The sequence below is a fragment of the Brassica oleracea genome, chromosome C4, assembly GCF_000695525.1.
Source record: "Brassica oleracea var. oleracea cultivar TO1000 chromosome C4, BOL, whole genome shotgun sequence".
In the NCBI taxonomy this organism is placed as follows: domain Eukaryota; kingdom Viridiplantae; phylum Streptophyta; class Magnoliopsida; order Brassicales; family Brassicaceae; genus Brassica; species Brassica oleracea.
The window spans coordinates 1,433,030-1,447,246 of record NC_027751.1 but is presented as its reverse complement, the minus strand read 5'-3'; the positions used below and the strand labels follow the sequence as shown (position 1 = coordinate 1,447,246).

General features: G+C 29.9%; 1 protein-coding gene across 1 annotated transcript; it reads left to right on the top strand.

The window, feature by feature from the left end:
- The first annotated feature begins 9,648 nt into the window (after positions 1 to 9,648).
- On the top strand, positions 9,649 to 14,212 carry LOC106340718 (cytochrome P450 98A3-like). Its single transcript, XM_013779564.1, has 3 exons — positions 9,649 to 10,236; positions 11,926 to 12,323; positions 13,453 to 14,212. The coding sequence occupies exons 1-3, from the start codon at positions 9,756 to 9,758 to the stop codon at positions 14,095 to 14,097; spliced, it is 1,524 nt and encodes a 507-aa protein (XP_013635018.1). The 5' UTR covers positions 9,649 to 9,755; the 3' UTR covers positions 14,098 to 14,212.
- Positions 14,213 to 14,217: the final 5 nt, after the last annotated feature.

Here is a 14,217-nt window from a genome sequence, read left to right as displayed (position 1 = left end):
AGCATATGAAGTTTTACTAAATTTATTATTAAAAAATAGAACGATGCTCATGTACCATGAAAGAGAGTTTGGAATATATAAATAAAAATGTAAAATGTGGTTTGAAATTTTCAAACAACACTACAGATTATAGGCTTCTGCATATTAACCATTTACCGAAAAACTGAATATTTTGTAGGGGTTAACACATAGATTTTGAAAAAAATTCAAAAAATATTACAATATTTTTTTAATGCTTAGTTGTATCATGAACTCACATATGATTATGGTCAGTGCGGTTTGGAACCTTTGTTGTCTCCGTTTCTCTAGAATAGCGATTTTATTGTGGTATGTCCACTAATTTAGAGAGCATATGAAGTTTTATTAAATTATTTGATAAAATATATAGAATAAATGTCCATGTACCATGAAAGAGAGTTTAGAAAACATTAGTACAAATATAGAATGTGGTTAGAAATTTTAAAACAACACTAAATATTATAGGATTTAGTATATTAACCATTTACCCAAAAAACTATATATTTTGTAGGGTTTAACACATAGATTTTGAGAAAAAATCAAAATATGACAATATTGTTTTAATGCATAGTTGTATCATGAACTAACATATAATGATGGTCAGAGAGATTTGGAACCTTTGTTGTCTCTGTTTCTCTAGAATAGCGATTTTATTATGGTTTGTCCATTGATTTAAAAAGCATATGAAGTTTTACTAAATTAATTAATAAAAAATAGAACGATGCCCATGTACCATGAAAGAGAGTTTGAAATACCTAACTACAAATGTAAAATGTGGTTTGAAATTTTAAAACAACACTACAGATTATAGGCTTCTGCATATTAACCATTTACCGAAAAACTGAATATTTTGTAGGGGTTAACACATAGATTTTGAGAAAAATTCAAAAAATATTACAATATTGTTTTAATACATAGTTGTATCATGAACTAACATATGATTATGGTCAGAGCGGTTTGGAACCTTTGTTGTCTCCGTTTCTCTAGAATAGCGATTTTATTGTGGCCGGGCCACTAATTTAGGGAGGATATGAAGTTTTACTAAATTAATTGATAAAAAAATAGAATGATGCCCATGTACCATGAAAGAGATTTTAGAATATATTAATACAAATGTATAACGTGGTTAGTAATTTTTAAACAACACTAAAGATTATAAACTTCAGTATATAGAGAATTTACGGAAAAACGTAATATTTAGTAGGGGTTAACGCATAGGTTGTGAGAAAAATTCAAAAATAAGATAATATTGTTTTAATGCATAGTTAGTTTTATCATGAACTAACATATAATTATGGTCAGAGCGGTTTGGAACCCTTGTTGTCTCCGTTTCTCTAGAATAGCGATTTTATTGTGGTATGTCCACTAATTTAAGGAGCATATGAAATTTTACTAAATTAATTGATAAAAAAATAGAACGATGTCAATGTACCAAGGATTATAGGCTTCTGCATATTAACCATTTACTGAAAAACTTAATATTTTGTAGGGGTTAACACATAGATTTTCAGAAAAATTCAAAAAATATTACAATATTTTTTTATTGCTTAGTTGTATCATGAACTAACATATGATTATGGTCAGAGCGGTTTGGAACCCTTGTTGTCTCCGTTTCTCTAGAATAGCGATTTTATTGTGGTATGTCCACTAATTTAAGGAGCATATGAAATTTTACTAAATTAATTGATAAAAAAAAGAGAACGATGTCTTTGTACCATGAAAGAAAGTTTAGAATACATTAGTACAAATATAGAATGTGGTTATAAATTTTAAAACAACACTAAATATTATAGAATTTAGTATATTAACCATTTACCAAAAAAACTATATATTTTGTAGGGGGATTAACACATAGATTTTGAATAAAAAAATCAAAATATGACAATATTGTTTTAATGCATATTTGTATCATGAACTAACATATAATGATGGTCAGAGAGGTTTGGAACCTTTGTTGTCTCAGTTTCTCTAGAATAGCCATTTTATTATGGTTTGTCCACTGATTTAAAGAGCATATGAAGTTTTACTAAATTAATTAATAAAAAATAGAACGATGCCCATGTACCATGAAAGAGAGTTTGGAATACATAAATACAAATGTAAAATGTGGTTTGAAATTTTAAAACAACACTAAAGATTATAGGCTTCTGCATATTAACCATTTACTGAAAAACTTAATATTTTGTAGGGGTTAACACATAGATTTTCAAAAAAAATATTACAATATTGTTTTAACGCTTAGTTGTATCATGAACTAACATATGGTTATGGTCAGAGAGGTTTGGAACTTTTGTTGTCTCCGTTTCTCTAGAATAGCGATTTTATTGTGGCATGGCCACTAATTTAGGGAGGATATGAAGTTTTACTAAATTAATTGATAAGAAAAATAGAACGATGCTCATGTACCATGAAAGAGATTTTAGAATATATTAATACAAATGTATAACGTGGTTGTTAATTTTTAAACAACACTAAAGATTATAAGCTTCAGTATATAGAGCATTTACCGAAAAACTGAATATTTTGTAGGGGTTAACGCATAGGTTGTTAGAAAAACTCAAAAATATGATAATATTGTTTTAATGCATAGTTGTATCATGAACTAACATATAATGATGGTCAGAGAGGTTTGGAACCTTTGTTGTCTCCGTTTCTCTAGAATAACGATTTTATTGTGGTTTGTCCACTGATTTAAAGAGCATATGAATTTTTACTAAATTAATTATTAAAAAATAGAACGATGCCCATGTACCATGAAAGAGAGTTTGGAATACATAAATACAAATGTAAAATGTGGTTTGAAATTTTAAAACAACACTAAAGATTATAGGCTTCTGCATATTAACCATTTACCGAAAAACTGAATATTTTGTAGGGGTTAACACATAGATTTTGAGAAAAATTCCAAAAAATATTAGAATATTTTTTTAATGCTTAGTTGTATCATGAACTAACATATGATTATGGTCAGAGCGGTTTGGAACCTTTGTTGACTCCGTTTCTCTAGAATAGCGATTTTATTGTGATCTGGCCACTAATTTAGGGAGCATATGAAGTTTTACTAAATTAATTGATAAAAAAATAGAACGATGTCCTTGTACCATGAAAGAGATTTTAGAATATATTAAAAAAAATGTATAACGTGGTTAGTAATTTTAAAACAACACTAAAGATTATAAGTTTCAGTATATAGAGAATTTACCGAAAAACTGAATATTTTGTAGGGGTTAACGCATAGGTTGTGAGAAAAATTCAAAAATATGATAATATTATTTTAATGCATAGTTGTATCATAAACTAACATATAATGATGGTCAGAGAGGTTTGGAACCTTTATTGTCTCCGTTTCTCACGAATATCAATTTTATTGTGGTTTGTCCCTTGATTTTGGCAGCATATGAAGTTTTACTAAATTAATTGATAAAAAGATATAACGATAAGCATGTACCATAAAAGATAATTTAGAATACATTTACAAATGTATAATTTGGTTAGGAATTTTAAAACAACAATAAAGATTATAGGCTTATGCATATTAACCATTTACCGAAAAACTGTATATTTTGTAGGGGTTAACCCATAGATTTTGAGAAAAATTCAAAAAAACATAACAATATTTTTTTAATGCATAGTTGTATCATGAACTAACATATGATGATGGTCAGAGAGGTTTGGAACCTTTGTTGTGTCTGTTTCTCTAGAATTACGATTTTTTTGTGGTTTGTCTACTAATTTTGGGAGCATGTGAAGTTTTACAAAATTAATTGATAAAAAAATAGAACGATTCTCTTGTAGCATGAAAGAAAATTTAGAATACATTAATACAAATGTAGGGTTCAGTATATTAACCATTTACCGAAAAAACTGAATATTGTGTAGGGGTTAACACATAGATTTTGAGAAAAATTCAAAAAATGACAATATTGTTTTAATGCATAGTTGTATCATTAACTAACATATGATGATGTTCATAGAGGTTTGGAACCTTTGTTTTCTCCCTTTCTCTAGAACTACGATTTTATTGTGGTTTGTCCACTGATTTTGGGAGCATATCAAGTTTTACTAAATTAATTGATAAAAAAAAGTAGAAGTACGTCCATGTACCATATAAGAGAGATTAGAATACATTAATACAAATATAGAATTTGGCTAGAAATTTTAAAACAACACTAAAGATTATAGGCTTCTGCATATTAACCATTTACCGAAAAAATTGTCTATTTTGTAGGGGTTAACACATAGATTTTGAAAAAAATTCAAAAAGTATGACAATATTATTTTAATGCATAGTTATACCATGAATTAACATATGATGATGCTCAGAGAGGTTTGGAACCTTTGTTGTCTCTGTTTCTCTAGAATAGCGATTTTATTGTGGTTTGTCCCTTGATTAAGGAAGCATATGAAGTTTTACTAAATTAATTGATAAAAAATAAAAAGATTCTCTTGTACCATGAAAGAAAGTTTAGAATACACTAATACAAATATAGAATGTGGTTAGAATAACAACACTGTATATTATAGGCTTCAGTATATTAACTATTTACCGAAAAATGAATATTTTGTAGGGTTAACATATAGATTTTAAGAAAAGTTCAAAAAATATGACAATATTGTTTTAATGCATAGTTATACCATGAATTAACATATGATGATGCTCCGAGTGGTTTGGAACCTTTGTTGTATATGTTTCTCTAGAATAGCGATTTTAATGTGGTTTGTCATTTGATTTAGGGAGCATATGAAGTTTTACTAAATTAATTGATAAAAAAGAAAGATTCTCTTATACCATGAAAGAGAGTTTAGAATACACTAATACAAATATTGAATGTGGTTAGAATAACAACACTAAATACTATAGGTTTCAGTATATTAAAACTAAATATTTTGTAGGGGTTAGTTAACCATTAATGTAGTCGAGCATAGCTTACTACGTTCAAGGACTTATGATGCAGAGAAAGGGACCAGTGTTCGTCACTGCTTTTAACCCTCTTGTTGTCGTCATTGTCTCCATAATGAGCTTCTTCGTTCTCGGCCAAGGAATCTACCTAGAAGGGTACGTTAGCAACCGGTTCATTATGATATATATTTGGTTTAGTCTTGGTTCATTCGTGTAATTAATGTAAACCGGAATTTATATTTGAACTTTCAGGGTTATTGGACTGGTTGTTTCAATGGTGGGAGTCTACGCCGTGTTATGGGACAAACACGTAGACGATGATGACAAAGAAACACGCTGTGAAGATAACATTTTAGAAGCGGTTAAGTGTTGTAGTGGCAATAATAGTCTCTCGATTTCTGACAAAATTTTGAAAATTGGTATAATATTTAACATTTTACCAAAAAAAAAAAAAATAGTCTCTCGATCATGCCAACTTTCGATGAAGCTGATGAGGATGTTGAAACGGGTAAAGTTCAGGCGGTTGAGAAGGAAGCATCGCTGGCGGTTGTGATTTTTTTGTTGTGAAAATGGGGATAATGTTTCACGATGCTAATTAGATGTTTTTTTTTGAGGCAAAGTTGGGGAGAAGAGTACCTTGTTTTTGATACTTGTAAGTTTGAATACCTTCTCTTGCTTCAAAAGTATTATTAATAGTTTTGACTTGTTAGAGTAACTAAGGGTTCTATGTACCATCCATTTTGATCGTTAACTAGCTATAAGCTATGTAAATCACTTCATTTGGTATTCATCCGCAACTACATACCATTATATTCTGGGTTAGTGAAGGTACATCAAATTGTATTTCTTAATTTTCTATGTTTCATATATAGTAAGTGTTGGTTCACAACATTGTTTAAAAGGTTGTTGTATAAATCTAACCCTTTAAATATAAGAACCAATTTAACCTAACAAACCAAACATGTAAACCTAATCGATATATGATTTAGATACGACGAATCAAAACGTTTAACTACTTCCTATCAAAATCAAAAACCTATTACCTTCATCGCATCATTCATTTAAAGCTATTTTCACAATAATCTAAATATATATATAAAAGTATATTTTTATCATGAATTCTCTCGTTTACTTTTAAGTATTACTATTAATCCATAATTTTATTAGATCAGATCAAATTTCATATTAGTTTCTGTATTTTAAAATTTTGATTAGTTTTTTATTTTTCAATAAAAAAATAGGTAAATCATGAACGACAAAAAGGTTTCCCAAGCTAATAATTTTACATCAAGTCATAAAAATCCTGTAAAAAGAGGACATATAAGATAATGAAAGAAATTGGTTCCCCTTGAGAAGTTTGTTCTTGATACCATTATGAATTTGATTATTTTAGATGTATTTTAAATTGAGAAAATTGCCAAAACGGAACAAAAAACAATATAGTTGTCCCTACGGTATAAAACCATATTTGTCCATTTATTCTCTCTTTTACCCTTTCTATTTCTGAAATTTAATGAAATAAATAGTTTTATGAATCCAAAAAAATATTAAAAAAATATAAACAATTAATAAAACACCTATATACACAAACACATATTTTTTTGGTTAAAAAACTTGATAAATAAAATTTTAAAATTACGTTTCACTAAAAGTAGAATTCGCTTCTACTGAAAATAGGTTAGTAGAAAACGAATTCCAGAATAAACAAGTCCATCTACTTCTTTTTAGAAGAAACAATCTAAAAATGATTAAAATTCTAAATATGGAGAATGTGAATTCTACTAATTGTAAAGATCGCTACTTTTCTTTTGAATGTAGTTTCTACTTTTATGAAGTATTCTAAAATTTTGGGTATGCGAAATCTAAACTTAACACGAACGTCTACAAAAAGTAGAAATTGTATTCAGAATTTTTGTCATGGTTCTACACAATGTAGAAGGTGCCTTTTACGGATAAAAAACCAGTTTTTTCCGAAAATTAAGGAAGTTTCAGTTAAGAAAATATTCTAAAAATATTCCAATTTCCTAAAACGTGTCCTGGTCGATTTTCTTTGTCAAAATATAAAAAAAAAAATGATTTTGGCTTTTCTTCTTCATCAATCTATGATTTCTCCATAGTTTATCTTGTGATTTTCAAAAACTTTTGTTCTACGATGCATATCTATACAATATGTGGTGTTTGAGAATTTAGTGTAAGCACATGATGGGTTTTTTTGGCTGATGATAAAGGGGGTAGACTACTGTTATTGGAATCAAATTCTACCTTAGAGGATTTTAAAAGAATAGTTTGGAGGATTTTAGAAACCAAATGCAATTAGGTTACGGGATATTTTTGATATGTGTCGTGTGTTCTTTTTTTTAAATTGTTTTTACATTTTTTTTCCTTTCTAAAACATTATGGGATTACCTTTTTTTTATATCATTTTCCATTAAACTTTTTAAAAATGGTTTTAATTTATGTTTAATTTGATTAAGGAAATGTTAGTTTTGAGATTATGAAAAATATTATACGTACTATGGTTTTATACCATATGGACAACTATGTTGTTTTTTTGTTCCGTTTTGGCAATTTTCTCTTTTAAATTTGCTAGAATAAACAAAGCCAATGTATGGTCAAGTTTCCAAGTTTTATTTTTGTCAAGTTTCCATGTTGGTCATTAAACTTCAAGTCAACATAGCATTCGCACTCTTAAGAACAATACTGAGAATCATACCAACTGCGGCCCAGAGCCCATTAACTATTGAAGAAAGTTAAACCTTCTATGAAAATTCTGTATGAATTTGAAGTTTTAATCTAATGAAGGTTTGTTCAAAAAAAGAAAATCTCTTTTGATCTGGCACCAACTTATGATTGTGGGATTAGTGATTTCTAACACATAAATCATCATTCTTCAAATGTATCACTAAAGCAGACATTTCAGTTAATAAGAGTTGTATAGCGAAGATATTTGTAGCGAAAATGCCGACTATTACATTCAACATTAATGGTATCAACTAATATAACTTAATCTGACTAAATCAATCCATAAAGTGACAATCCGATTATGTATGTACTTTAAGAAGGTTAAAATGCAATTAGTAAATCAAAATTTATGATTGAATTATATAAAAGTTATAGTCTGCTTTTTAAGGTATTGTTGCTGTTGTGTCACAATTAGAATCAGATTTATGAATCATTGAACTCACTTTAACGTATATAATAATCACAAGACTCGTACAGAAAAATCCACAAAAATGAATAGTTTTTACGTCTCACCAAACCCACTTACCCACCTACTCGACTGATCAGACGTTTTTTTTCTCGTTATGAAACAAAAGAATTAAGAACTGGCCCTGGAATCACATGGCTAGACAAGTATATGGGTCCTTTAAATATGCTCAGTAGATTTGGAGATAAATCAAACATTTCACAGTCTCACAATTAATCTTGTAACCAGTTGATCCAATAGAGATTTGGTAAATAATTAGCCTTTTAGTACTTGATTTGACTCTTAGAAGCAATATTTTCTCCTTTTAGTGCGTTTCCTTTTTAAAACCTAGCTAACATGCATGCATGTGTTTGAACACCAATAATGCTTAACATTCAAGTGAAAACATTTTGCTAACAATAAACAAAACGAACAACTTTATTTTTTTTGTAAATTAAAAGAGAGTTCAGGATTGTGGCATGTCATCTGGATATCACAGATTTAACACGATGGACCCAACCATCGGCAAGCCGTTTTCTTCATAGCTCATAAAGAATGCACCAGAAAGATGTCTTCACTAACTGTAATATGAAATATGCATGAAAAGCTGCAGTAACAAAAAAAGCAGCTCAGTTGCTCAAGCAAATGGATTTCACCTCAGTTGATTAGATTACAAGTGAAACATCAAAGTAATTAATGAAATTTGTTTTCTTCGCCAATAAATTTCCATAATAGTAAAAACGGTTATAACCTCAAATCTAAATATTGGGGGTGATTGGTAGTTGATGTAGGTGCTGTCCACAGCCCTATTTATTTCTACAGCACCAAATTCAGAGCAATCAAGCTTTAATTTTTTTTTTGAAATCACATTTCTTGAAATAACCTACAGCTGTATAAGTGCTCTGCAGAGCCAAATATCCAAAACAATTTTTTAGTGCTTTCCATAAAAATTTACAGCACTAGAATCTAAAACCACAACAAAAATTCTACAAATTTTTTTTTAGAGCAAAAATTTTAAAGCTACTGTCATTATCAATCAGACTCATTGATAATCAAAACAACTAAGTTAATTGTCACCCTCTGTTTCTTTTATCTTTTCCTACCAACTTTCCCCTAAATCAATAATCGACATTGTTTTTCCAAAAAAAAATAATAATAATCGACATTGTTTGTGCCATGAATTTTGCGGTTTAATTATATATTTTCACGTTTTACATTTGAAAGATGATAGTTTACTAAAAACAGTAAAAATTACTAATGTGGTATTATTCCTCCATTCCATAAAATTAGAACTTTCATGTTTTCACCCATATTAAAAATATATTTTGAATTTATATAAAACGCATCATTTTATGACTATCATTTTAATAAAATTAAACCAATAGTAATTTTTGATTAGTTTAATTAAATTTTTTAAAAATTGTGTTTTACTATTGTTATAGTATTTTATAAAATACAAAATTTATATTTTAAAAACAACTATTCTTCTAAAACGTGGAACGAAGTATTTTATAACAAACATAAAAAATTCGGTCACCAAGTACCTGGCTAATATAAATCAAAGTCTCGACCAGATCTGTATCGAAAGTGAATTTGACTTGCACTTTTTTAGTAATACTCGATTTCATCACTGACACCAAATAAAAACTCATGTCATGGTTTCTTATAACGGCGGCCATCGCCGCAGTCGTGTCTTACAAACTGATCCAACGGCTAAGATTCAAGCTCCCACCGGGCCCACTCCCTAAACCAATCATCGGTAACCTCTGCGACATAAAACATGTCCGGTTCATATGCTACTATGAGTGGGCACAAACCTATGGACCAATCATATCGGTTTGGATAGGTTCGATTCTAAATGTTGTCGTATCTAGTGCCGAGCTAGCAAAGGAAGTGCTCAAAGATCACGACCAGAAACTCGCCGACAGGCACCGGAACAGATCAACTGAAGCATTCAGTCGCAACGGTCAGGATCTAATATGGGCGGATTATGGGCCACATTACGTAAAGGTGAGAAAAGTTTGCATGCTTGAGCTCTTCACACCTAAACGACTCGAGTCACTTAGACCTATCCGTGAAGATGAGGTCAATGCCATGGTCGAGTCCGTCTTCAGAGACTGTAAACTTCCTGGTACGTCATCGTTTTTAGATCACCTTATTTGATTAATATTTTTTTTTAAACTAAAAATATTTTATCAAAAAGTATTATATATACTTGAAAACCTAATTTATAAATATCTTAAATAATTATTTACAGATATGTATAAATGAATTCTCACTTATTTTAAAATATAAATTTTAGTAAATTATTATTATTTGCAAATTTTAAGATATTCAAGACAGAAGTTTCCCAATAGAATTGCTGAGAATTCTATTTTATACAATTTAAAATATTTTAAACAATTTAGCATTTTACCAAAAAATATATTTTAAACATAGAAAAAGCAGTAAGTGATATTTAATTATGTATCTTAAATATTTGAGAACTCAATTTTAAAATATATCCCTTATATATTAAAAAAGAAACATTGTAATAAATGCGTTCACACTAAACTGGACACATGTCACGTGTAGAAGCATTGTAATAAATGCGTTCACACTAAGATGGATACATGTCACATGTAGAGAGCTTCTCAGCCAAACTCTACATAAATATGTTCACATTATGTACTTTACATTTTTTTAATATAAAACTCACATGCATGGTTCTTCTTTACGTTATTTTTACTCTTTACGAATATAGCTGGACAAATTATTCATAAATTTTGATTCGATTTGTTATCCGTCTTGATTCGAACCGAAAAATCCGGATATCCGTTACTCTACGAAGAAAATCAAATACTAAAATGCAATATCCGTAAAAAAGAAACAAATCACAAATATCAATATTTATAGGAACGGATATTCAATTTGATCCGTTATATGCATATATATATATACACATATATTTAAAGAATTATATATAAGTTATATATTATAGTTTATAAAATTTTACAATATTTTTGTTTTAAAATAATTTCATTTTAAAAAAAATTATTTTTCATGTATTATTTTGAAAAAAAATGTCATTTACTATTAATTAACAGTAATTTTATATATTTATCAACCATCTTTATATACTTTTACTTACACATACATGTGCGTGGGCACCTTATAACTAAGCATTTACTACAACTGAAATATCTCATTTTTTTGGAAGTTAAAATATTCTTTTTCTTAACTCTTCTTTCACTATCGACCAAATTGTAGTAAAATGATTTGTCTTAATATTTTTTTTTTAACTATTATCTGTTTAGAAACTATAATATGAAACCATTGGTTCGACATCACGACTGTCTAAGATTCATAACATGAAAACAAACAAATAATAGTAATTTTTGATTATCACAGGAAAAAAAAATAAAAACATCAAACATTTTAACCGAACAAACCAAATAAATATTTATTTAAAATGATAGTTATATTTTAGGAGATTAAAAACCAAAAAAACAACCTAAAATCGAACTGATATCCAGATTAAACAGATTAATGTCTCCTTATTAAAAAATAACGAAACTAATAATCACATTCCGTGCAAGGCGCTGGTTATTACCTAGTTAAGTTAGATATTTCGAACATGATTTTTTTTTTTACGTTGGGGAAGGATCAAATATAATTATGTTTTTTATGTTATCTTTGTTGTTACTTGTTATCAACCTCAAATATATTTTTATGATATGTTTGTAAATTATCTTAGTTATGGTATTGTTGTTTAGTTATAAATTTGTAATTCAGTAATCAATATAGCTTTTTCCATGCTGAATTGGTTACATAACCTCAGAAAACATAAACAAAGGAATACAACTGAGAAAGTACTTAGGAGCGGTTGCGTTCAACAACATAACGCGGCTAGTGTTCGGAAAGCGCTTCGTGGACGCGGACGGTGTGATGGACGAGCAGGGGCTTGAGTTCCACGCCATAGTGTCCAACGGTCTGAAGCTAGGTGCTTCACTGTCTATAGCTGAACACATCCCCTGGCTCCGGTGGATGTGTCCGGCAGATGAGAAGGCGTTTGCTGAGCACGGTGCTCGCCGCGACCTCCTCACTCGAGCTATCATGGAAGAGCACACTTTGGTCCGTCAAAAGTCTAGTGGACCTAAGCAGCATTTCGTAGATGCGTTGCTTACGTTGAAGGATCAATATGATCTTAGCGAGGACATCATCATTGGTCTTTTATGGGTATGTTTTAGTGCTTAAATGGACATGAATGGTTCTAGACACATCCGGATGGTTTTAATTTTAAAGAATTAACTAGATTTTGAAAACGCGGATTTTTTTTTTTTTTCAATTGACAAATAATTAGTAAATGTCATATTTCATATATTATTTTATAAAAAACTTAAACTTTTTATCTTTTTTTATCATGTTTCATTTTAAATGACTATTTATGTTTAAAAAATTAAACTTTATTTTTTAATTGAATTAAGTTGGTATAACTCTGATAAATTAATTTTATTATGTGGTTAATATTTTTAATAAAAATAATTATATACTTTTAATAAAGATTTATAATTTTCAATGAAAAAATCATTTTTTTTTATTATTGCTTAAATTATATTAAGAAAAGAAAAAAAAAATTAAGAATAGTTGAAAAAAAATTATTTGAACTTGGACTCAATGGCCCAAAGGAAAAAAAAAATGTGAGAATTGGATCTGATTTCTTAATCGGCCCAAATGGCCCAAGAGAGATCTGATGTGGACAGTGGACTGGATCCGAAAAAATGGCCCAATATAGATGTATTATTAATATTACTTGATTGCCCTTAATGAAACATGCGATGTTAGTAAAGAAATGGGAGGCTAAGGTAAAAGGGACAATAGGATCCTGCTTTAATAGTATAGATACATAGATCGCATAATCCCTAAAATTTTGAAAGTGTTTTTTTACTAAAATTAAACTAAAAATATTTATATCCCCATAAATCTTAGATCGGGCCAATGCGATCAGTTGAGAAACATAACACTCCTCCGTTTTTAAATGTAAGTAGTTTTAGGGAAAAAAAAATTGTTCAAAATATAAGTTGTTTTCACATTTCAATGTACTTATTGAATATTGTGTAACCAATAAAATAATATATGTTTTCTTATGGTTTGTTGAATTTAAACATTAAATGATATTTTTTTTTAAACTAACAATTTTCTTAAAACTAATGCTTTTAACTAAAATAATGCTTTTAAATGTGTTTCAAAAAAAATGGTTTTAACTAAAATTACTTACATTTAGAAACGGAGGGAGTAACTATTCAGACACTTTATTATGTATAAATTGCTTGTTTCTCACGTTAGGGTAAATGGTGTGTCTATGCAGGACATGATCACGGCAGGGATGGACACGGCAGCAATAACAACTGAATGGGCTATGGCGGAGATGATCAAGAATCCAAGAGTGCAACAAAAGGTGCAAGAAGAATTCGACAGAGTCATTAGCCACGACCGGGTCTTAACCGAGGCAGACTTCGCTAGCTTGCCATACTTGAAATGCGTGGTTAAAGAAACATTCAGGCTGCACCCGCCAACGCCTCTAATGGTTCCTCACCGAGCCAGAGCAGACGTCAAGATAGGAGGCTTCAACATTCCAAAAGGTTCAAACGTTCATGTGAACGTTTGGGCGGTGGGCAGAGACCCGGCCGTATGGAAAACCCCATTAGAGTTTAGACCGGAGAGATTCTTGGAAGAAGATGTTGACATGAAGGGACATGATTTTAGGCTGCTTCCGTTTGGAGCGGGGAGACGGTTTTGTCCTGGTGCGCAACTTGGTATCAGCTTGGTGACTTCGATGTTGAGTCATTTGCTTCACCACTTTGTTTGGACACTTCCTCAAGGGACTAAACCGGAGGATATTGATATGTCTGGAAACCCTGGAATCGTTACTTTCATGCGTACTCCTGTTCAAGCCGTTGCCACGCCTAGGTTGGCTTCTGATCTGTATAAACGTGTGCCTTTTGATATGTGAATATGTCTCTCTCTCATCTACCTTCTTGTGCTGCTACGGATGATGATGGTCTTGCTGCTTTTTTTGTATGCATGTTTCTTTTTGCGGTTTATCATGGAAATAAGCAAAGAAACCAGCTTC